The sequence below is a fragment of the Dreissena polymorpha genome, chromosome 9, assembly GCF_020536995.1.
Source record: "Dreissena polymorpha isolate Duluth1 chromosome 9, UMN_Dpol_1.0, whole genome shotgun sequence".
Classification (NCBI taxonomy): Eukaryota; Metazoa; Mollusca; class Bivalvia; order Myida; family Dreissenidae; genus Dreissena; species Dreissena polymorpha.
Window position 1 is genome coordinate 19843273 of NC_068363.1, and position 26326 is coordinate 19869598.

The window sequence follows — 26326 nt, forward strand, 5'->3', positions numbered from 1 at the left end:
GAAATCCTGGATCCTCCCCTGATCCAGGTCCTCTCTTTTGGAAAAACGTATTAACACCTTCGGCACAAATAAGGCTGACTGATTGAATCAACCAGTATTAGATTCATTAAAGTAATAAGAATGTATATGGTTAGTGATTTTGAAAGCTTTGTACCAACAGATAAGTAGGTTTTTCACTTATACTACCTTTTTATATTGTTTATATTGCCCTTTTAAGATTTATTTTCAAATATATATCGGTATATACACAGTTATTGTAGATTTTAAATATTCTATGACACAAAAATGTAGGTTTGTTAACATCAAACAACCATATCCATATTATCATAATGCATAAAGACTGATATAAGATATTATGGTATGAGATGGTTTTCTTTAAATGTGAATGTAATGTGACCGTCGTGCAAGAGATTGTTAAGCACTCTCTTACACTGCGGTTCAGGAGGCCGTTTTATCAACATATCTTAGCGTGATCTTACGTAAGATTCGTAGGATTTTGACGTACGCTTATCGTAAGTACTGCAAACCGTTTTATCAAAGAAATCGCAGCTAAGATGTCGTAAGATTTGTGCTGAAAGCTACGACTGGGTAAGACCACTCTTAGCGTTCGTAAATTGTACTAAACATGGCCGCCGCACGTGCTTTAGACGATGGTTAACCAAGAGAGATGAGACCACTCTTAGCGTTCTTATTATGGCGGCCATAGGAGCGTTAGACGTCGCACGACCGAGAGAAAGGAGGCTGTTTCGACAAAGAAAGGGGTTCAGTGATCTTAGAGACGCTGAAATATTGAGTCGCTATCGATTAGATCGACAATCCATTTATCGGCTTGTCGATTTGTTAAGGGACGATCTACAAAAACCGACGAGAAGATCGAAGTCCATACCTGTCCTAACGCAGGTTTGCATCCATTTGTTCTCAATCCATCATATTCAATGGAGATTACTTTCATGTGATAGCGTTTTATAAATTCGGTTTATAAATCGCTACGTCCAAGGGGCATAATTAGGGTCGCCATGACAAGAGAGAATAAACTTGTTTTTAATTTGTATGATAATGGATTGTCTAACCGTTAAAAGGATAAGTATTTCTTTTCATTTGCTCGATTTTCATAAAACCAAATGTTCTATCGTTTCTTTTAAAGTACGACAGTTTCATTGCCATTATAGCTTGAATTTTAAAGGTTGAAATAGTAGTCGGACATTACACATTTCGGACGTTGCTAAACATGTTTGTTTTCGACACAGTTTAATGATTTTTGTTCAGATAAAGTTTTAAAGTTGTTGTACTTGTAATGATTCACGGTAGTATGTCTGGAATATCTTCTCTGATGATTAGAAGTCTTAAACTTATCATACATGAGCATTATCAATGTTCTGTCAAAATAAGATATAGGAATTTACAAAATACATGAACACGAATATGTTCAGCTGAGCAACTTCAATCCCACAATGATGTCTGGTTAGCACAGTGGTTGATTCACATTTTCACGTAGCCAAGGTGGTCTATATTGACCACACCCCAATTGAATATATTTCAATAAAAAATAATCTGGAATTGGTTGTCAGACATGTACTTTATTATAAAACAACTATGTCTCTGTGTGATGTACTGTTATATGCTCAATAATCACAGACAATTGAAATACCCATCAGTGTAAAAATTAGTACCAAATTTGCAAGGATGTTAAGTTTAAATAATGCTTGCTTAATTTTCATCATTCCCGTTTGTCTGATTTACTTATATTTGTTTTGTGTGATTGTATTAAATGATCATATTTGAAACAAACTCTTGTGCATTATTTTGGTAGGTGCTTGTGAGTCTAAGGTACTTGGCGAAAGGTGATTTTCTGTCTGAGGTTGCTGACCTTCATGGAATTAGCAGGTAATTTTTCGCATAAGATAGTAGATACACTATAAGGAAGGAATGTATTGTGAATTAATACATAATAATACATAATAATTACAATTTTAAAGTATATCAATTTATGTTTTATTATATAATAATGTTCCTTTTGAAACTGATGTTCCACTTTCAACATGACAAACAACAGGTTATGAATTAATGTGTTCTGTAAAAAGATCTACATAAAACTCATCATGTGGATTCCTGAATAGTGTTACAGTTCTATGTACATCATTGTTGATCTTTTAATGGAATAAGACATGTTTTTAATGTCATTTAACTAAAACATTAATAACCTTATTTTGGGCATCATAAAACATTAATAGTGTGAATAACATTGATTCCCTCAATCATATACAGCAATTAATTGAATTACATTTTAACATCTTAAAGTATAGGTTATTTGCAGGTTCATTGACATTGTGTCGAAATGGCCTGGGTCTACGCATGATGCCTCTGCCTTTGACAGCTGTGGGTTGAAGGTATGAACATATATATATATATCTAGTATGTGCTTTCATGGAAATAGTATATGCATACACTTTAAAGAACTAAAGGCTAGGAAAAACTGAAATGCTTCTGGAATTATGATGCAATTTTTCTTTTTTAATGAATGAACTTTAATTAATAAAATATATTGTGTTTTAAGTTTAATTTTCATTACTTGAATAACATGATCATGGCTTTCAAAAACAGAGTAGTTTGAACTATATTACTTTATGTCTGTAAAAACTGTATCAACACATAACATATGTATATCTTTGTTGAATTTACAATTGATATTAATAAAGTATTGCGTTAAGCTTATGAGCATCCTTCAGATACATGCATTAACCACTTTAGAGATGATTGTTCAAACGTTAACCTGGATTATTTTAAAAATTGTATTAGACCTTTCTGGAAGAACACCACCAAGGGCACTTGCTGGGCGACTCGGGCTATCCCTTGAAAAAATATCTGTTGACGCCATTACTTAGACCTACAACAGATGCAGAGTTACGATACAACTATGCCCAGTCAAGTGGGCGGATGGTGGTGGAGAGGGCTTTTGGAGTTCTCAAGAGTAGATTTAGGTATGTATATATACTACATGTATGTTAATTTAGTTCCAAAAACATTCAGTTAATCAACATATGACACCAATAAAGCACAATGAATCTTCCCACAGAATATATTTTATTGACAAATCCTCTCTGTCTGTCTGTACATCTTTTGATAAAACCCTAAACTGTGACTGCTGTATGCTGAAAATATGCCGTTGATCTTTTAAAATGAATAGCAGTTGTACAAAATGTTAAATCAAATGTGTTATGTTTTCATTTGTTAAGCACATATAAAATTTTGCGATAAAACAATGCTCTTGAAATGACTGATTGATGTGTTTGTTTACATGTATCTTAATGTGACATGTTGGGAATCAGTGAAGGAGACACATGTAGTAAAAAAACATTTGATAAAGATTTAAAAGTTGCTTACATATACATGTCCAGATGTTGATAGAAATGGATGTCGTAAATTAGTAAATTTTTTGTTTTATTTATTCATTGTTTTACCCATTTAAGTGTTACATTTCATTAATATCTCAAGATGTATATCAACAAAATTTTATTCATTACGAACATTAGTATAATAATTAATTGGACATTGTAATTGAATCTTTAGATCATATTGATTTGTATTCTCCAATAACAGATGTCTACATAAAACTGGAGGATGCTTATACATGCGGCCAGACAAATGCTGCCAAGTAGTTGCAGCATGTATGCGTCTTCACAACTTGTGTGTCGATCTGCAAGTGCCACTGCCTGAAGAACCTATTGAGGAGGCTGATGATGTTGATCACGCTGCCCAACAAGTTCAACATGACCGTCATGCATCAGCATACAGACAGCAAATTATTCACTTATTTATGTAGCTGCTGTTCAAAGTTCACATGCTTATTTGGTCTTTGTCGGCTCAGGTTCTACTAAAAAGTACCCCTGGTACTCATGTGTATACTAATATGTAGCCCAGATATGGAAAATACGCTTAAAGGCACCCCACCATATTCAGGGGTACTTTTTAGTTTGTTTTCTGTACCTGGGGTATTTTGTAGTATACTTAAGAGTACCCAGGGTACTTTAAAGTAGTACCTGAGCCGACAATCACCAATCAACCTCACATGTACATTAAGCCATTGTGATCTATCCATGTGGGGCTTCATGCATATAACTATTTGTTGATGAAAGTCAGGTCATATTTCTGTGAACAATATTTAAGCTATGTTCAAATTTGGTGAAAAGCTTTGCAAGAATGTTATTATTGAAAATTTCTATGTCTTTTTTTGTAGTTTTTTATAAGACACAATTTTTATGTCCCCCACCACTATAGTGGGGGCATATTAGTTTTGCCCTGTCTGTTGGTATGTGTGTTTGTTTGCGTCAAACTTTAACATTTGCCATAACTTTTGCAATATTGAAGATAGCAACTTCATATTTTGCATGCATGTGTATCTCATGGAGCTGCACATTTTGAGTGGTGATAGGTCAAGGTCATCCTTCAAGGTCAAATGTCAAATATATGGGGACATAGTGTTTCCAATGCTTGTGATGTTTTCATGTTTCCTTCATATTATCACAAAGTGGAAATAAATTCTATTCCTTTAATACTTAGCTAATAAACATAACAGTACATTTTTCTTCGCCTCCAAGGACAAAGGAAGTGGAACACTATCTGAAAATAAAATACATGTCATGTTTCAAATTATTTGTAATGCAAAGTGATGCTAAAATGGTAACATTGTAACATTAATGTAACATTAAGAGATGTGCATAAACTAATGTTTTTTTAAAACTGGTTTAGCATACATTTGTGTAAATGATGTATATAAAGACAGACATGTCAATATGCTTCAACCCATGAGCCCTTGCAAAGTAAAATGTATTATGGGGTCATTATATTAATGTTTTTATTTAAATCAAAGATAGTTTAGATACTAATATAATAATTTGACTTACTGTTCTAAAAAATTCTCCAATACATTTTGGGCGAGGTTTTTTTTGCTTTCAATGAAGTACTGCTCCGCAGCCTTTTGTGTCTGAATTTGTTGTTCCATCAATTTTCTTTTTAACCGGGTTGTTTCTGTTTGTTCAATGAAGAACGTGTATTGTGCTAGCTGCACATCAGACAATGTTCTGTAGCAACAAATTATTTTATATTGAACATTTGTGCAAATGAATTGTGAAATTTAGGTTTAAATGTATGCACACTTTTTTTTGGATATAGTATTAAAATGTATTATCATACAACTTAATAAGTTACAAAAGCTGTTTGTAAAACATGCATTCCCCCCATAAGGGCTGTCACTTGTAGTGGCAGCCATTGTGTGAATACGTGTTTTGTCACTGTGACCTTGACCTTTGACCTAGTGATGTGAAAATCAATAGGGATATCTGCTAGTCATGAATGATGTACCTATGAAACCATTTAACTGTTTCGAGGCAATATGACCTTTACCATTGACATAGTGACCTGAAAATTAATATGGGTCATCTGCCAGTCATGATCAATGTACCTTTGAAGTTTCATGATCTTAGGCGTAAGCATTATTGAGTTATCATCCGGAAACCATTTTACTGTTTCGAGTCACTGTGACCTTGACCTTTGAGCTAGTGACCTATAAATCAATAGGGTCATCTGCCAGTCATGACAAATCTACCTATGAAGTTTCATAATCCTAGGCCGAAGCGTTCTTGAGTTATCATCTAGAAACCATATGGTGAACAGACCGACCGACAGACAGAAATGAGCAAAACAATATACCCCCTCTTCTTCGAAGGGGGGCATAAATATTTAATTTGTATGGAACTTACATCTTTCTTCTCTTACAAGGCTGTTCAGATTTGGCCTCACACGGGCTGTTTGGCGCATCTTCCTATAATGTTTATGTATGAATGATTATGACTTTTTATATAACATAAGTAATCCAATATGTTAGTTTAGGTCATAAATATGTGTAAACTTATTTCTAATTTTACAAGTAAGAAACCAATAACTTTTATGTCATATATGCAAACATGTACATTAAATGACAAAGATATTTTGATGGAGCCTATTTATAAGAATCGTAACTGCAATTAAGTAACTTAAACTTTAACGAACTTTATACCGCATAATTAATTTGTTATTATGACACACATTGTTAGACCTTATATATTTTATTTGCTTAGTAACATTGACACTCCTACAATAATAAATGTGCCATAAGTATACTGTGTTTTTGATTAATTATCTTACCAACTCGTGGCCAATTGAAATGCTTGAGGTTTCCTCGTCAACACATGCTTGTTGTTTAGAGCCTGAAAAGAAATTCAATTAAAACACTTGAACGAAATAAGCGATTAATTGATGCATGGTGCATAAATATAGTAATAATTATGATATATATGTCAGAATATATAAAAAGTAATGACATACATGAACTGGACTGAAACGTGTCTAATCCACCGTCGATTCCCACCAGTGTTTCTTCTGGTAGAATGGCTACTATCTTCAATAGAAAACAGGAACAACAACAATTGAAGCCAATTATTAATCCGTGCAATATCGATATGAAAAGGTTAATTACAGTATGCTTTTATGTATAGATCAAAGTTCAAATTTTACCTTCTGCTCCCAGTCTGTGAGACAGATGCTGGTTTTGCCGCCTCCTGTTAGACTCGCTTCCCGCCGCCTGTTCTTTTCTTTTTTTTTCGCTTGACTCTTAAGAAGAGTATAAAAGTTATTTGACATACACACTTTAGATGACACAAATTAAACATGAATTTCATGTTTAAAATCTTATTAGTGACCGACATTGTGAATTTTTTATAATCATTTTGTGGAAAGAATCATGAGATTTCATTAGTTTATGTACCTTAAGGTCCGTCCACTTCTTTATTATTTCGTCAACTTCGCGGCTGCTCAAGCCAACGCTGTTCACTCTGAAATTGATTATTTTTAGATGTGTGTTTACACAAACAATTGAAATTAATTAATAATTTATGAAATATAATGCACACTGGGTCGTACATGATATGCCAAAACAGTATTATACAGTACGCATTGTAATGTACCAAGATAAATATATACATGTATACCGTAGGAAGCAAAAATGTGTAAGAAATTGAAGATGAGAATACAACTTTAGAAAAGGGAGATAATTTATTATATCCCTTTAAAATTGTATTTACCCTAAAAGCAAACACAATATTAATAAAATGCAATGCTTCCTTCAAATTTACTGCATATTAATAATATAGTGATTGATCATCGAAAAAACTCGATTATTTGTCTGCTAATTTTTTTATTATATAAGCATACACTAGCAGCTTGTCAATGTAGCCTAAGTTCAAACGCGGTAAATTATGATTCCGCTTATTTTCTAACTAACATCAACATGCAAACATGCATACAAACTTTTTCATTTTGTTGAGTAAGGTACAAAATATGAATTTAAATAAAATAAATCGGAACAATTATGATAAACATTGACAGACATAAATCGCTTAAATATTTTTTTAAGAAACGATGTCGATACATTAACTATACGTACTTCTCACAGGTGTCCGCCCAGAACTCTTCTTTTTTCTTGTTCGTCACTTCAATAGTCATTTTACTGACCAATAACGAGTTATTGTCAGTGCATGCCTGCACTAAACAGGCGATCTCCGTCTCCGACCAATTGGGCTTTCGTTTCCCCTTGTTCATTTTGTCGGCCATCTTGCTTGTTATGACAACAGACGACTTTGACATAACGCGGGAAATCGAGTGATGACGTTTTTGACTGGTTCGCGTTATTTCAGATCGTACGCTTAGCTAAAATCTTAGCTGCGACTCGATACTTACGACAACGTTCATAAAACGGGTATTAGCGGATCGTAAATGAAATCGTAAGTGAGGGATTTAAGATAAGATCCGCTAAGATAAGATATGTTGATAAAACGGCCTCCAGGTCACATAACCCCAAACCGGAACTCCTGTTTGCAGGGTTACAAGCAGTCAGTTTGATACTTAGCACACATTGTTCAGTGCATGCTGCATAGGATTTGTAAAATACATTGCAAATGGTTGTTTTTGGTATCAATTTGAAGGTATATTTGTAAGCAATAAGAAAAAAAGCCATTTTTGTGCTCTACTTTTTCTGTTGAGGGTTCCCGGCATTGAAAGTAGGTCATAATATTTGAGCCCAAAATAGTCGCATCCACATCTGTCAAAACTGGTGTGCCTATTCTAAGGTAAATATTTTGAGTTACAACACATAGAATTTGATGACATGCATTTTTTTCTAAAGAGTATGCATTTATCTTTCCAATGATGTAGGATGATATAGTACTGAAACGCTTGGTCATGGTAAAAATTGATATCGAACTTCAACTATTTTATATGTAATATAGAAGGAAATTAATTGCGCATGCGTAACCTTTAAGCACATCCGGAATAATTTATCGTATGCAAAAAAATACAAAATGGAGGCATATAAGAAGGCTGTATTAGAAAAAAAATATATGGAAGATGTCATTTGGACCCAGTTAAAGGGTGTATTATGTGGGATGGGTGCTCCAGTGAACATAGGGGGGTTAGATATGGGAATATCAAAGCAAAATGTCCACCCGAGCACCCATCCAAGACCCACAATGTATATCGCTTAGTTTTTCAGTTTCACTTTGGCATTAATTTGGATCCCTCTCAGCATTTATCCCATTTATGTCATAAAACCTTGTGTTGCAGTCCCCATCATTTAGTTATAGAACCGGTTTCGGTCAATAATGCTCGAAAAGTTTGCGCCCAAAGCGGCAGATGCACATGTCATGTTGACCACCCTGCCTGCCTTGTCTAAAAGTAAGGCATTTTTTTCTTTACAAACTAAACTAATCCTATTTAACACCATTTGTTTTTTTGTAATCATGTGTTTAATTGATTTAATCATACAAAATTGGCCTAAAATAACCTTTTTTTATGTATTGATGCAAAAAAAACACAAGGCAGCAAATGACAACATAAGTAACTCGTTGGCATGTTAAATAACATTTTGGATGCAATAATTACTTTATATGTGGCCGACGTATTATATTATACGTAATTGTGGTCTTGTAACTGTCCGACATCTTTCATACCATGTAAAGTGTCCGTGAGACCTTTATTGCAATGCAAGAGTTCATGTAAATGGTAACGGCGCTGTCGTGCAGCATACCTAGTAATTTTGCGTTTTTGGATAACATCAATGTTCGGCTTTTTTGATATGGCATCGGTCTTCCTTATTTGACGTATGACCGAAGAACCTTTTGTAAGAGTTGCCCCCAGTGATTTGGTTTTTATCAGCAATGATACTGCATACCCATTGTAAAGTTTAAGAACCTGGCCATGAATCCTTCCCGCAAAGTTCCTTGGGTTAGTGATCATTTTTGGGTTTACAGCTTGGTAGGATTGATTCACGGTCTCCCCCTTTTCGTAGATGTCAATAATTTTGTTTTATCAAGGGCTATGGAAGACAGCATGATGTCCATGCATTTTAAAAGTAACACCTTGTCACCCACTGTCATTCTTAGTTTTACAGTCAAGGGCATATAGTTTTTGGCCTGTCTATAGTTACCGCAGCAAACTAAGCTAGATGCTTTTCAGGGCTCACCACAATACCCGCCAAAGCAAGCAACAATTGCATCGGCTACCTTTGGCCTAGATGGTTTTATTTTGTTTAGGTCACCGTTATAAAATGTCAGGGCCATTTTCAACTCTGCTATACACCGCTGTTTGATTGACAGAGCAAAGCGATTCTTTAGGTTTGCGTTTGACGACCCTTTGAACATATTTGAACTAAAGTTGGCTGCGTACACAGCACGCTTCAGTGAATTTCTCAAGTGCCTTATGTCTTTAAAGTGTAGAATCGTGTGTTCACTTTCTTTTCTCACCCCTGCATGACTCCTGGAGTCACCATCACCAGTATAACCAGTAACTTGAACCTCATTTGATATGTTACGCGCCACAATTTCAGACCATCTACCTTCGTCACCTATTGGATCTGACTCGGACATGTTTGCCGAGCTTATGACACTTATGATTAGGACAAACAACATTGTTCCCCTTGTTTCGCAATCTAGCTCCAATCGTGCAAAGTTTATTGGCAATGTGTACCCCTATTATTTTTTTGTTTTTAGTGTTATTTTCACAAAATGTGGTTGTCGCAATGGACCCCGCCTGAAATGGGTTTGAATCAGAATTGAACATAGGGTTATTGTAGCAAGAGTCACCCTCCACATTTACAGTTTGGGCATTTTTTTGACCTATCATGGCATTTTCTTTTACAAGAGTGACTCTTTGCTAATGCATGTCCCTTGTATTGACACTTTGTATCTTTTCATTTACTTTATTACTTAATCTTTGCATGGCGGCCTGGTTTGGGGCTATGATGTTTGCATTATTAAAAATTCTGCGCACACCTGTATTTCTAATTGGTGTAGTACAGAGACCAAGCTGAAGACCAATGTTAACCTTTGCGGCACGCCTACCCGGACCTTTTTTATTCTCAACCTCCTCATACAGATTGTGAAAATCGCTCTTGTATAAACACTTTGTACATTTTAGCCGCTCACGCCACCCTAGACCCCACCTTACTGAGTTAGCGGCATCAAAATTCAGATCCCCCTCACAGTTCGGCTTATCATGTCTATGTTTTTTGAAGGCAGAATTAAAAAGAGCCTGGACCTTAGCCTGAACCATCAACTTATTGGTATACAAGTCTGGATGAAGTGACTCATCTCCACAGACACTATACTCGTCAACTACATTAGACGCATTCGGTCGGGGTCGCAACGATGACACTGTTGTGTCCGTACCATCAGTATCTTTAAAGGTTAGTACATTGTTACTGGTGTGTACTCTACTCTCAAAGGCTTTCCTTTCCAACCTGATATACTTATTGTCAGCAACAGTAGGAAAAGCTACAGTTTGACCCTTTTTTGGACTTGCAGTCCCCTTTTTAAACCCAGCTTTTCGTAAATGAGCTTTTCGCTTAGACAGCCGCATAGTTACTGACTCTATTACTTAATAAAACAACCTACACAGTTTATTGTGTGAGAAATATATACTAGACTTACTCTAAATAATCCTATATTTGATCAACATGCATATAAAAAAACCTTATATTTTCACAGATTGCACTGCAGAGAGTACCTGAGACAGTCTGGGAAGTACTGAACACTGGCCCAGAAGAATTTTACACCTGCCCTGCAGGCTTTAGTGTCACATCAGACCGGTATGAACAGCCGGTATTGACACTTTGGGGTCAGATTTGTGTCTGTAGATGCCAGAAGTGAATGTCTGTTAATGCATATGTGAAAAAACCTTTTCTTGGGACAAATAATATCTTCAATGCTACTAAAATCTTCAAATCATCCCCAAAAATGCAGAAAAAAAATGCTCGAAAGATCCTTAAGTACCATTTTGTTCATTTTAGAATACTGCTGAAGAGTGTTGTTAACTCTGATCTCATATATGTCACCTTCTATGCATTAGGAAACTCAAAGCCATGCTTATTTTGGGATTAAAACTATGTTTTCAACATGTACCCAAAAAGTTTTTTCTGCTCTTAATTTCCAACTAAAAATGCATTTGCATGTATTATTTCCAATGCCTTGTTTTTCCAATAAATCTTCATTTGAGATTGACAGTACTCTATATTCTTTCTAAAAAATACATCATACTTATTAAAAAATATGGTTTTATTGAAATCAGAAAGGGTTGGGTTCTCTTCATCACATTCATTTTGAGGCACGAACGACAACTCTGCTAGAATGATTGTTTAGTATACTGTAACCGTCATGAAAAACGCTTAGAATGATCATCACATGAATTAGACGCTCTAATAAAAAATAGTCCGTTCTGAACCCAACACAGAGGTGAATGTAATGTAACCGTCGTGCAAGAGATTGCCAGCGAAGCTAGTCAACCCGTACCTAAGTCAACACGTACCTTCGGTCAACTCGTACCCGATTTGATTAACTCGTACCCGATTTTTGGTCAACACGTACCCCCACTATTTAACTCGTACCCGATTAAATCATTTGGTCAACACGTACCCTTTCTTAACATTATTTATATATATCAAAGACGTGAAACTTGTTTTTTATATGTTTATTATATGAAAAGTAGACAAGTTCATTATTTTTCACACGTGTATAATTATGAACGACGTGTTTGTTGTGCCTATAGCTTACACGTGCTTTCGGCGTAATGTTTGATAAAATGTTGACTAATAACACCTTTATGACAACAGGACCGTCGGCGATTTGTGAAACAAACTGTTTGTCGTGCACCTCAAATGACACGCGCGGTAGTTGTCGGCATTTTTTTTGATGACATGTTTGATTGAAAACACCGCATGAAGACATTCCCAATTTACGGTATTATTCACTTGAAGTTAAATATAAAAATAATTAACGGTTTTCAAATTAAACTTACTTACAATTAATTATCGTATTATTGGACTGTTATCTGTTATAATGCTTCCGAATTTAATAGAATTAAAAGACTTATAATGACAATTAAGTTTTGCTTTATTTCAGAAAGCAGCTCACTACCCCATTTGTTAACCAAGATTCGTTTCATTCATCTGGTTAGAGTTATTTGAATAAGTACTACAAAAGTCAACTTTGTCAATAACATTTGTATTACAATTCTTAAATGTGTTACATAACGTTAACACAATTTGATATTCTATTGTTGAACCATACAATATATCAAAGGAACAATACAAAAAGACAAATTGAATTTATTTGCCAAATGGCGGAATATAATTTACACCAGACTAGCAATAGAGTAAATAACACATCAGCTATAGACTAGCACTACAGCTGAGGCATGTACTCCCCTTAAGGTAACCCCCAACCCAGTTGCACTATTAATTTAGCTTCTCGTTTATGCAATCACCGCCACCAGATAATGCACCGCATTCTATGCTATTTTGCAAGAGCTCCGCAACGTGCTCACATTAATTTATGCAATTCCTATTTCAACGAACACCTGAATGGTTCGGAAATATATATCATTATACACGCGCAATTGCTAAGGCCAACGCAACCGGCCAACTAAATTCTAGGAACGCAGTACCTGCGATTGTCAAGTGCAACACATAATACAATTTTCGCAATGCCACAATTTCCAAAGCCAAAAAGAGCCATTCCAAGTACGCCTAAGCACGCAGTGCCATCGAGCGAGTATTAGAACACCCATAATATCCCGATCATAATTTTGAAAGCATTCCTGCCATCCTCACACAGACTAGCACTACGTGATGGATGACGACAAAATGCAAAGTTTACCTCCTCTAGACATATGTATATTATCCTATAGTTAATTATTTATACCTTAAATACTTCAGATCACCTCCAAGACATAGAATTTCCGCCACAAAAAAATACATTTATTTATTTTCCCCCAAATTGTGTGACGTATTTTAGACTAAGCTTAATAGACACTCCCGCACTGAATCTAAGTACATGGCGAACCCAACGTCAGACAAATGAACGCCATTATTTCTGAACAACCCAGTTGTTTTTTAATCTATGTCAATTTTTAATTCATGCCCTTCCACAACGCGCATCATTTTATGACCAAATAGATTTACGCCTTTCCGTTTTTTGTCAATTTGCTTGTTTTCTGTTTCCGGAGCCCTCCAATTAAATCTTGGCAAAATGTTTGCCCAGACTATAATGCTCGCCGGAAATGCCCGATGTAAATATTCAATCGAATCTTGAATGTGTTTAAAACAGACCTGAAGGTTTTGCCGGACCAAATCATTACCCCCCAGGTGGACCACAAGTACCTTCGGTGGCATCCGAAATAGAGCGGGGAGTTGCATGTGGTGTACGGCGTCTGCCCACCCCATACCGGAAACGCCCATCCAAACCACTCGTGTCCCACCCGGAAGGTTAAGGTTCGGCATCCCTAGCAACGCCGCCCGCTGACCGGCCCAATAGGGGATCGAATCTCCCATAATCCAAACTTCTGAAATAATATTTATTCAGGAGCAGTTACCTTATATATGACATATACGCATTCGAGTTCCACCTGCCCATCCGCATAATTTGATCGTTTGACACCCCTGTACTTGCTAAATGTGTCGCTCTGCCTATTCTAAAACTGTGTGATTTAAAGACATTGCAATCAAAGCCAGACTGAATTAAACATTTTTAAACACTGCTGAAAATTGATAACGCGTGACTGGTCTATAGTTATTGTGCACAAAAAGCCGAACCGATGTTAAGGGCCGAATGCCAAAGTATAGTTTGAGGTTGCAAACTGGGCATATTAATTTATGTGTTTCACAAGGAAGTCTCAAATTAATAGGATTTCCAAAATGGGCTCGTTTATCCACGACAGGCTTTTGCCTGTGACAACCCTGGACAACCCTGGAGTATTTTGCTAACAACAAATATGTCCGAAATGCAGTACCAACCATTAATCCTATCATAAAATGACAACCCAGATATGTATGTTGTTATAGAAGACGGTGAATAATGCTTCTCGAAACAATGCGTAACAAACATAACTACATGGCTACATGGAGCTAGCCATACTACAGCTAATCTATACAACTTCCTGACTTTATTAAATGAACATATCGCCGTTTTATATGCTAATTGCGTATTTTTGGAAATGCCTGCGACTACCAATTCGTTAGTTCTATATTGAATATATTCCAGAGATAGGCCGGCATTGGAGTTGCTGCCGTGTCCGCCAACGGGGCCAGTCTCCGAAAGCGCTCTTGCTGAAACCGTGATAATGCATCTGTAACATCGTTTTTGCAACCGCAAATAAGGTCCGCCTTAAATACACAATTGTGAAAAAATCCTTGCATGGTCAATACTCTTAATAAAGCAAGAACGCGAACCGACTTGGACGACATAGTATTCAAAATGTAAACAACGACCTTGTTGTCACAATGAAAGCGAATTTTCTTGTTAGTCATATGTTTACCGAACACGACCGTGGCTACTACTTAAAGAAACAATTCCAGCAATGTTATATCTTTAGTTAGCCCTTTGCGAACCCAATCTGCATGCCACTTTTTTTGACACCAGTGGCCGTTAAACCAGATACCGAAACCTATAACACCCGAACTATCAGTAAATAACCGGATGTCGTCATTTGATAGCCAATATCGATCGTAAAAAACGGAAACCCCATAAAAATGTTTAAAGAAATCCAGTCACATAATTAAGTCATGCCTCATGGCGTTTGTGATTCTAACGTGATGGTGTGATTGTTTTATACCGCATGTAGCGTTAATCGAACGTTTGCAAAAGGGTCTTCCAATAACAATTGCCCGACAACAAAAAATTAATGAGCCGATGAAAGACTGCATTACTTTCAACTTAACCTTTGGCTGTGAAGAACAACGTGAATTTTTTCGACAACCTCTTTAATTTTATCAGCGGGGATCCTAACAACCATATTAACAGTGTCAAGTTCTAGCCCTAAAAATACTTAAACGTGCGTCGGTCCATCCGTCTTCTCGTTAGCTTCCGTTTTTTTTAACGGGCCTTGATAACATAGTCTAGAAATGTCGAAAACGTTTTAAACAATTTAGGTGAAATACTGCAACCAAAAGCCGCACATTTATCAAAATAGTATTTCTCATTAAAATAAAATCAAAGCAATTAAACGTCACAAGGATGGATTGGCAACAATCTAAATGCACTCTTTATGTCCATTTTTAGCAAAAAACAATTTTTACCCAGATCCTGAACAATATAAATTGCTTCGTCAAAATTAAAAAAATTAACTGAACATGTTTCGGGATCAATATAATCATTTACTGAATTACCAGATGGATATGACAAATGATGGATTAATCTGTACTCACCCGGTGATTTTTTCGGTACTATTCCTATTTGAGAAACTTGAAAATATTTTAGTGGCACTTCAATAAATGGACCTGCGACACGACCCGCCCGAATTTCCTTATCAATTTTTTGTTGTACTACTGATGAATATTTAGCCGCAGATTTAAGGTTTTGGGAAAATCTGGCTTTTCGTTCGCCTTCATAGCTTAGCCTAAAGCCATCTTTGAAACCTGACAAAAGTACATGTTTGTCAACTGAATTATAATTATTTAGCCATGACTCTAAAACTTCTAATTTGATTGGCGATGGAGCTTATAAAAAGGCCCGGCTATTAGCGACCAAAGCCGCCCCTTCCGGGCCTATGAAACGGCATTGACCTAGGGGCACCACATGGTTGACCGTGAAAGCGACTGACCTCTAGACCTTGAACGTTTGGCTGGCGATATATATTTGACAGACCAGAATGCCCCCTATTAACGGAAAACATGAAGTGAAGGGGTGACTGCCACCGCAGTTGACACACACGTGTTCAAATTTACAACTATGACCTAATCGGCATGAAGTTTTGAGAAAATCCCGACCAAATTACCGTCCCGTTTTCATTTGTGCGACACCCGTTTCTCTAAATGACATACATCTAAGCCACAAATCCTGCTTGAGCGCCGACCATGAAGAAGGCATGTCTAGACCGAAACTGGTGGTCATATTCCCTCCAAGACATTACCCCCTGCCGTACTGCACACTCTCTTATTGTATAGAAATAGTGTAACATTTCGTGAAGCCTCTGAGGTTAAGCAGATAAATATATATCCATGAACATTATAAATGCATCTGACCAACGTTCGATTGAACTAATAACATCTTTGCACTACTTTGAACGACTTTCTAACGACCCATTATTCAAAACGAAAGCAGAACCCCCGTTTGTATAGTCCGCTAGCTCAACTGGTCCATTAAGCAACAATGCAAGATTTATGTATTCTCGACGACAAATACGGTGTTTAAGCGACGCAGGCACGTGGATTGAAACATCATCATTAGCTTATCTAGGCAATATAGAAATGCTCTGAAAGTTATTCATTCGAGACAGACATAAATTATCGTTTGCATTGTACGTCGCCTCATGCTCAACCACGTTGTGACCACGTGGTTGACCGTCGGCTGTGCTAAAAATGTCGCAAACATCAATTATCTCACCATTTCCGCCGCTCTCGTCTGCGCGTAGACGCTTTGCAGGTGGCGCTGCTGCGGGTGCCGCCTCTGGTTCTGGCCCAGGAACCAGAGTTGGTGCCGGATCTCGTACCGGCGCCGTTTCCGCCGCAGCCCTTCTACGCCGTCTGGCCATTGGTTCTACCGCCGGTGCCGGATTGACCGCCGCTCGCATCCCCCGTTCCCCTGTTCGTTCCCGTCCCGCTACGGCCTTTCTTGTCCGTCTCCGCACGCCTTTGCCTCTATCCGACATTGTAGATATACGAATGTGTATACACAAGTTGTTTCAGCGACGGCTATTTCGACAAGAATGAGAAGGAATGGTGCTCTGGTTTAAATACCTATGAGTGACACCAGAAAGTCACTGAGAGACGTCGGAAGGTCACTATTAAATCGATTTCGTCATGGATTATTATCATCTGCTTAAATCTTATAATCGCACGAGATTTAAACCTTTCTTTACCGAAGACATGTATTCGCTACTTCAAATAAATGAAATTAATTTTTTTATATATATTAATTTTTATTAATTTGGTACCTAAATAATTATGTTTTTCTCACTTTTGTATGAATAAATCCCCAAATTACTATAAAAAGGCTTTGCAGATTGGCTTTAATAATTAATCATTTATATCTTGAAACAAAATACGGACTTTGTGTTTCGTGTCTTTTACTTTATTTCATTAATTGGTTATTGTGGATTATAATTTATAAGTGTTTTGTTTTCTTAATCTTCATCATCATGAATGAAGGAGATAGTGACTGTGTTTGTGTTGTTTGTGGATACATGTATATTGTTTCTGATGAGTGTAAGGCAATTATGTGCGACGAATGTGATAGATGGCAACACAGACACTGTAAATCTGGTAAGCAATCCCTTTATTATTTTTTAATTAGTTTCATTCAAAAAACGGACTTATACGGCAGCGAACAACTTTATAATATATAGCGTCAGTACATACGTTTTCGAAGATTTAATTATGGGGACGTTTTATGTATTTCAATTTAGTTATATAATTGTGGGGTCGTTTTGTGTATTTATTTGTGTTATTATCTAGTTAATAATTACAGTTATTCGCGTTCAATAAATACATCGGTTCGTCTTATCAACCTGATGCCTGTTGTATGCTACTTTTTCTTATCATAATGGTATATATTACACTACACCACCAGCGGCCGAGCGCAAAATACTTCGCTTGGCCGCTAAAAAAATTGTGAATTACATCAAATTAAAGTTCATATTCCGATTGTATTACAAAAAGAAACTGATATTTTATAAATTACAAGCACGTACACTTTACAAAAAATACGATATTTCTTTATTTAATGTACAATTTTGCAAAAGTAAAGCGCTTTATATATATATATATATATATATATATATATATATATATATATATATATATATATATATATATATATATATATATATATAACAATATGGTATTATTTCTTTCTAGTTTAAACATCAAAACAAAACAATGTAAAACATATAATATTCGTGCATAATTTATATTTAAAAAAAAAATAATGCTACACGTGATGTTTTATAAGTTTGTTAAGTGCGCGTGCCATTGAACGTTTAGTTAAGCGATAGATGCGAATTTATTTCCATATGATTAATAACTGATACTATTCTGTCAGCTTGATTTATAAATCATGTTCCATCGCGCCAATATATTCATTGTTTAATGAAATTGTGTATACATGCAAAACGATTGAAATTATGTCAAGAACCCAGCTTTTCACTTTAAATGAACTTTAACATAACGCCAGCAGACCCGAATAAATACTCTGTATTTATTCCAATCAGGTTAATAACAAATACAATAATAAAACAGAGGAAGTCTACACTGTTATTAGCAACCTGCTGTAGTGATCCCTATCGTATCAGCTCAATACACCTTACTACTGTACTGGAGAAATTGCATTTACTGCCAAAATAACTGATTTCATTAAGTGCTAAAGTGTTGTGTACATTTAAAATTAAAAACGAGAATGGATCAACATTACTGTTGTACATTTTTCTTCAAAAAATTCAATGAAATTTTTCAGTGAAAAAAAAGGAAAAACAAAAAGGAAACAAAGAAATTTCTATCAAGACTATGTGTTTATTTTTAAGTGTAACACTTGTTCAGTACAACAGAATGGTGAACTTCGTAATCGAACTCCCGTTTGTTTGTGTGCCATGTAGAGAACGGCCATCGGTTGAGGTCATGATAATTTGCATGATGTTTGATAACCGCGGGATCGCTAAAACACGTTGATGTAATCATTTTGTCTAGATACTACTACATTTAAAATACCGTATCTATGACAAATTATCAATTTCTTAATGATGAAACGTATATGCCTGATTCACACACGAAAATAAAATGAAATACCACAGAGAACCAGTCATGCTGGGGACAAAATCAGATTTCTTCTGTTATCAACAACTTACTCCCGCTAAGGCACACGTTGCTTTCAAGTAGCACTCTGGTAAATAATAAAATCGTAACTTTAATGCGTTATATTAGTTCAGTAATTTAGGGACCCAGTTGATAAACCATCGTGCGAAAAAATGTGCAACTTTGAAAATACTAAATATTTATTTGGTCCATCACTTCATAAAATGTGTGTCCTTGAAACAATGTGGAATATCATTAAAAGCCATTGGTGTTTCATGCGGGGAAAGAGATATCTGACATTTAAAAGTTAAAATACCTGGGTATTACATTAAGCTTCTTTTAGGTATGGTATGTATTTCGAATGATGATTGTAACTCGTCAAAATATAATTTAAGAAATAAGTAATTTCTCTCAAACATATGTATTTTGAGATAAAAAAGGTGACTAAATAAGGTGAGTTATATTTATTTCATCAGTGAACTCAAACTAAAAATGTAATATAGCAACAGCACATTGATTGTCAAATATCTAAAGCTCGACACATGCCGTAAATTTGAACAGTAGTTTACTTGCCAAATGTATAGCCAGTCTTATATGAACTCTCAGATATTGGTACACGTGAAACGTAGCTAAACTTAGCTTTGAAAGATATAGCTTCATGAATTACAAAAAGTCTTATTTTACCTGCACTCAAATACATTTAAAGTTGTCTAGGTCTTATTTTTTGTAATGTTATTTTTTTCTTTGAAGATATTTCTTTTCTTTGTTTAGAAATTATTAATACTATAACACATGCGTTTTTTCGACCATCAAGAAAAATGCAAATACATAAGAATCTATATCTGAAATCACACAATCAAAAACATGTGTGTTATCCAGACTGTAGATAATTCATTGAAAAACTTTGTTCGATTATTTAGCACAAACAGCATGATGCCTACCGGCGTAAACAAATGATCGGACCTGACCTACATGATAACTCTTGTTGCAGAGCCTCAAACAACATAATAGCGTATAATGCATGGTTTGTGAACATACATAAATAATATTTTAATGCGTCAAAATATTACGCATGATTAATTTCTTGTTTTATATACAAACATGTACTACTGAATAATGTTATGTACAAATACATTTTGGGCATAAGTATTTCTATGTTTTGTTTTTTATAATGTTTTTGTTGTATTGTTAGCTTGTCCATGCCGAGCATAATAACTTTAAAATCATATCATATCACATAACAACATGTAAAATATAAATACAAAAAAGTTAATCGATGATCTTTTATGTCATTTTAGAACCTTTGTGCGAAGCCACATACTTTCGTGACAGCATGTTTGCGATAAAATCAGAGAGGCTGAGAGCAGCGTTAATATAGAGTAACCTTGGATAAAAAAGAACCATCAATAGGGATCGTCTATTGCCTATCACGCCTCCAGTCAGCAAGCTATTGTTTACATGACATCGATTTCATTTATTTTAGTCAATGGATAACACTAGATGCTTAATTAGGGAAGAAAATAAATATCACAGCTTGCAAACTGCCTTGTTGAACATTATGTTGTTCCTTTATATATATTTTTATTTTTAATGGATTCGTCATGCATCACGTTTTGTGCAAATAAAGGGTCTAATTGTTCAGATCACATGTGGTATTGTTCCTGGTGAAACAGCTGATGTTTAGCATAGTATGTATTTAGAATGTTTTTGTTTTATTTTCAAAAAAGGTTCAAATGTGTTAAATATTCTCTGACTATCTGCTTAACAGCATCGTGTTATGTTTTATATCAAGTGTTTATTTTCAAACATGCAAATTGAAAGTATTATTTCACACTATGAATACAGGCGAAAGTTATATACATAAAAGAGATATACATGTTTTCCCGTTCACAATAGAAATACTAGGGCGTGTTGATGTTATACTTACTAGTCATTCATCTTGGGTCTAACGTTACTTAATGATTTACAAAATGATAAATATTTATAAAACATTATTAAGATTATGTAATATGACTTTATACAACATTCATTCAATTGTAAACATGTTTATATTATAAATTAAGTTACGTTCACGGATTTATTATCCTTTTTCATTGAGGTTTGTATATACCATTGTCATATAGTTAACAGATATAATATAATGCTAATAAAATATGTTATTCGTACTAGCTGTTTAGCAGTTTTCGACATTTTTGTTTGAAATAATTTTGTGGAAATGATAATAATCGACACGTTAAAGGCGTAATAGAAATTCGTAAAGCTATTTATTGCACAGTATGGTATTGTATGATATATATTTACCATGAGCTGAACTGGATCGGTTCGCATTTCCTATGTTTCCACAGTAAAAACGGTTGTCTAGCATTATTGGTTTAGGCTTAATAGTTCTAAGCACTGGACAAGACTCCCCTGTTGATTCGTTAGTACTTGTACAGCTGCAGATTGATTATTCTTTACAAGAAATACATCGGAATGTTTGGTTCGTTTGTTCGTAAATATGTATTTCATGTATTTTTTCTTGAACTTATCAGACTTACATCTGTTCAGGCTTAAACCTTATGCTGTATGTTGTGAAGATAATCAAATAGGACAATGCCATACAGTCATGGCATGCAAAACATTGTATCTACGCTTAGATGGTAAGGCGGGAAAGACGGTGAATGCATTACTCAAAATTGCATGGAAATAGTGCTCTATTTTATCAAAGGTAAAATATGATTTGGTAAGCCTCATCTGCTTGTCAGAGAACCCTTCTTAACATTGCTGTGTTATGATTAATAAATGCAAGTTATGTTGACAGAAGAACGGTAAGATTTGTTCGGAATTAGATTATTTAAGCAAACTCTGTCTAGGTTGTGTACCGTCTTATTGTGTTTCATCAGTTCGAACACTCTCGAGCCAATTATGCCACAGTATTTATTGGCTTTCATAAAATATATTCTTTATCATGTTAAAACTAATCAAATATGCAATTTTACAAAGTGTAAGCAAGGGTATGGGCTTCCAATCGGACACAACTAGCATCCTAATTTTAAAATTTTTAAAAAAAATCACGAGACAATGATGATCAATCAACTTGCGTTATTTATAGTTAACTGGTAGTTACCTGGTAGACATACCTATTACAATTTATTACCGAATATACTGAAAATATGAAAACTTAATAACTTTTTTTAAGTTATGTATTATACCAGTCGTGATATTTTAATCAATATAAACTAATAATTGTAAACAAATACGGTAATTTAGAACTTTTCTTTTTTCGTCAATCGCGGTTGACAGTCCCTTTAAGAACGGGAATTATACATAATACACCGTTACGGCGTATGTTAATCATTTAACGGATGATACAACTTACGGAAAGGTGAAACACGTTACGCGAACTAGTTTTACGCAAGTTATCGTGTTGAGTTCTCAGATCATTTTCAAAAGCTCTGTTCAGTTCAATGCGGTAAATATGTTCAATACTATTATGAAATAGTTTTTTTATTTACTCATTACCTATAAATATTGCTTTAGTACACCTAAACAACACCTTGAAAAGAAGTGGCGATGTAAAATACACGTTAGATATAAAACTTGCAATTTCTTGTTATCGATTATATTTATCAATAGTCTCTAAAATAACAATGTTTCTAAAACAATAATGATACTATTCATAAGGTATGATTACCGCGTGATTACTTAAAATAATTGCAATGCTTTTTTCTAGATACTACTATATTTACAATACCACACCTTTGACAAATTATCAATTTCTAGCTGCTATAGGGGATGAACATAACATGCCTGATGCATACACGAAAATAAATTGAAGTATCACAGAGAAGTAGTACTGCTTGGGCCAAACTCCAATTTCTTCTGTTATCAGCGATTTACTACCGCTTAAGCAAACACTCTATTTCATGTAATAAAATCGTAATTGTATTACGCTTTATAAGTACAGTAATTCGGGGTCCCGGTTGGAAAACCATCATGCGAAAAAGTTGGCAATTTAGGAAGCTACTAAAAATCAATTTGTTAAATCAGTTATGAAATGTTTGTTCTTGGAAAAATGTGAAATATAGTTGAAAGTTATTGATGTTTCATGTCGGAACATAGATATATGACATACACATTTTCGTTTTACCTGGGTATTACATTAAACTGCATTTAGGAATTGTATTTATGTCAAATGATAATAATAATTCGTCAAAATCTCATGTTAAAATATGAAGTAATTTTCTCAACCATTGAGAGCAAGATTGGTGACTTAATATGGTGAGTTTCTTTATTTCATCAGCGAACTCAGACTAACAACTTAATACAGCAACAGAAAGTTGATTGTCAAATGCCTATAGCTCGACACATGCAGTCTATTTAAACAGTAGTTTACATGCAAAATGTATAGTCATTGTTATCACTGGGAATGAAAAAAAAACTGTCACGTGACCGCAAAAGTCAACGTCAGTAGGACTTTTATGAAGAATAACAGCCGCATCGGTTTTTGTTTTCGATATCTTGGCTTATCGTCTATTGGCTTTCGTACGACCTAGTGCATGCAATAATTCATGCATAAAGCCTGCGATCGATATATCACGCGTTGCGTGTGTGTTGCTCTGGTTTTCGAGAACACTTCGACATAAATTTAAATTGTAGAAGCAAACGTCGGTATTAAATTTACAGAGTCGATGTTCACAAAAATAAACGAACAGAAACTGTTTATGCTTTACCGGACGAACATATATTACACATTTCTATGCATGAACAAACGAAAATTTGTACCGGATATTGTAGATCCTGTTCGCGGAATAGATCGTTATTTTGCATATAAATCGTAAAGCGAGAAATACACTTTACCAAAATTCATTGAAATATATTTTTTATCGAGGTTAACATCGAAAGCCTGGTAAAAATCGGTTTTGAATCGATAAAATAATATATAAATGCTCATTAATACATGCAATAGGCGAAAATCATTGCAGCGTCGCGAGTTATGCAAATTATATTTATATTTAGCTTTCGCTAAATATTAATGGCATATTGAAGATATAAACATAGATTTAGCAAATTCGTAGCGCTTCAAGTCAGTTTCCTTCTGTAACAGATGTATTTGCATTTGTTCTTACCTTCTCTCCGCAAATTTCGCCCGTTTGCGCAATTGTCTTTGTTTAGGTTTGAATTAACGTATCGAATCATGAATATTAATTAGGTCGTTTTCGTACTTTACCGTACTCGACCCCAAAATAAAAATCGCTATATTGTTTGTTTTCAACCGATTTAAACCGGATTTTCAGTGATATCCTCAATACCATTTCGTTTTCAACCGATTCTGCCCATATATATCTCCGCGAACGGAGACTTTAAACATACGTTTACTGAGTAAAAACATATGGCAAACGTCAGTAGTACGTATAAGAAAGGCAAATGTCAATAGTGCGTATAGGAATGGAAAACGTAAGAAGTACTTATAGGAATGGCAAACGTTAGTAGCACGTATAGGAATGTCAAAGTCAGTAGTACTTATAGGAATGGCAAACGTCAGTAGTACTTAAAGGAATGGCAAACGTCAGCAGTACGTATAGGAATTGCAAACATCAGAAGTACGTATAGGAATCGCAAACGTCAGTAGCAAACAATGCAAACGGCAAATAATATATAACCTTATTTATATGTGCCTTATTATAGTTTAAATGTTTGAACATTTTCTTTAAAATGTAAAGATCATTTAAAAGGTGTCAATGATGGTTACTGTGTATTGTTTAAAGTGCTAAGGTGTTTGTTGTTTCTTTCAGCTTAGCTTTAACTTAATGGTTTTGTCCCCGATTGTTAACAACATATGCGTCACCAGCTGCTCAAAGGGGAAAAACACTAAAGTCTGTGTTTCAATACAGTTCGAGGTACTAATATACGTTTTTCTTTACATGTAGATCTTATTTTGTCGAAATGAAAAAAATGACATTTTTTTATAGAATTTTTTATTAGAAATTATAAATAATATAAAATATGCGTTTTTTCGACAAGCAAGGAAAATGCAAATACCTAACACTCGATATTTAAAATCTAACTATTGTGTAATCTAAAACAATAGAATCAAAAGTGGAAATTTGATTTTTTTTTAAACACTAAATTATTTTGCCCTTTAATTGCTATCAAATATTGAAAAAAAGCCGTATGACACAACAACAAAAAAGATGTAAATAAGATGTAAATAAAATGTTTATTAATTTGCCAGCTGAAATCAATACAGAAATTGTTCTTGCGTTTCTAGTTTCTTGAAAATGTCACAAATATTTTTTTGCGAGTATGCTTCTTTACAGATAACATATTCAGCATAAACAGCATAGTTCTTCCTTCAACTTTAGACCAACGAAATACTCGAGGGAAAGTCAATATTGATCTTCGGATAATGGAAATACTTCAATAAAACAATTCAAATAATATTTTCTATGAAAGTATCGTTGTGTTACTTTTTTATTGATGCGTGATACTTAAGTTTAAATTCAAATTGATATAGAAGCATTTAGTAGAAGTATTTTAAATAGATGACTGCTAACAAACCATTTTGTCTAGCTACCGTTATCGTACCAAAACATACATTTACGGACAGGGAAAGCCATAAAAAAAATGAGAAATTTAAATGAGAAATGAGAAATGCGATGTCACAAAAACACAACTTTCTGATTGCTCAAATAAAAGTAATAACCAATTAGCTTCTGATGTCAATTAAGCGCTTCATAACTTTGCTGCACCAAGTGTTTTTGGGATCCGCAAAAACAACGTTCCGTGACAATATCTGAAAGACCTTAAATTACTTCTCCTCACAGTTTGCCTCATTAAGATAAACAGAAATTTCCTCAACTGAAAAGATGGTATTTTTAATCTAGATAACATAAAGCCCATATATATCAGCATGATGGGAATATTCAACATCAAGATTAACAAGTAGCTATCGAAGGATTTAATGTTGCATTGGTAACTATA

The 26326-nt window shown here is 34.8% G+C and overlaps 2 protein-coding genes across 3 annotated transcripts; one reads left to right on the forward strand and one right to left on the reverse strand.

The window, feature by feature from the left end:
- The first annotated feature begins 537 nt into the window (after positions 1–537).
- On the forward strand, positions 538–4072 carry LOC127845463 (putative nuclease HARBI1). The gene is made up of 5 exons (XM_052376391.1): positions 538–900; positions 1811–1884; positions 2315–2387; positions 2797–2978; positions 3598–4072. Exons 1-5 carry the CDS (start codon positions 694–696, stop codon positions 3818–3820), a joined length of 759 nt encoding a protein of 252 aa, XP_052232351.1. The 5' UTR covers positions 538–693; the 3' UTR covers positions 3821–4072.
- Positions 4073–4251: 179 nt separating this feature from the next.
- On the reverse strand, positions 4252–7874 carry LOC127845464 (nuclear apoptosis-inducing factor 1-like). Of its 2 annotated transcripts, none has more exons than XM_052376393.1 (8): positions 7478–7874; positions 6800–6866; positions 6550–6645; positions 6361–6433; positions 6181–6242; positions 5757–5818; positions 4902–5025; positions 4252–4617 (listed from the first exon to the last, which is right to left on the reverse strand). In XM_052376393.1, exons 1-7 carry the CDS (start codon positions 7675–7677, stop codon positions 4950–4952), a joined length of 636 nt encoding a protein of 211 aa, XP_052232353.1. In that variant the 5' UTR covers positions 7678–7874; the 3' UTR covers positions 4252–4617; positions 4902–4949. The 2 variants fall into 2 exon arrangements, with proteins under 2 accessions (XP_052232353.1, XP_052232352.1); XM_052376392.1 differs by having other exon boundaries at positions 4902–5078.
- Positions 7875–26326: the final 18452 nt, after the last annotated feature.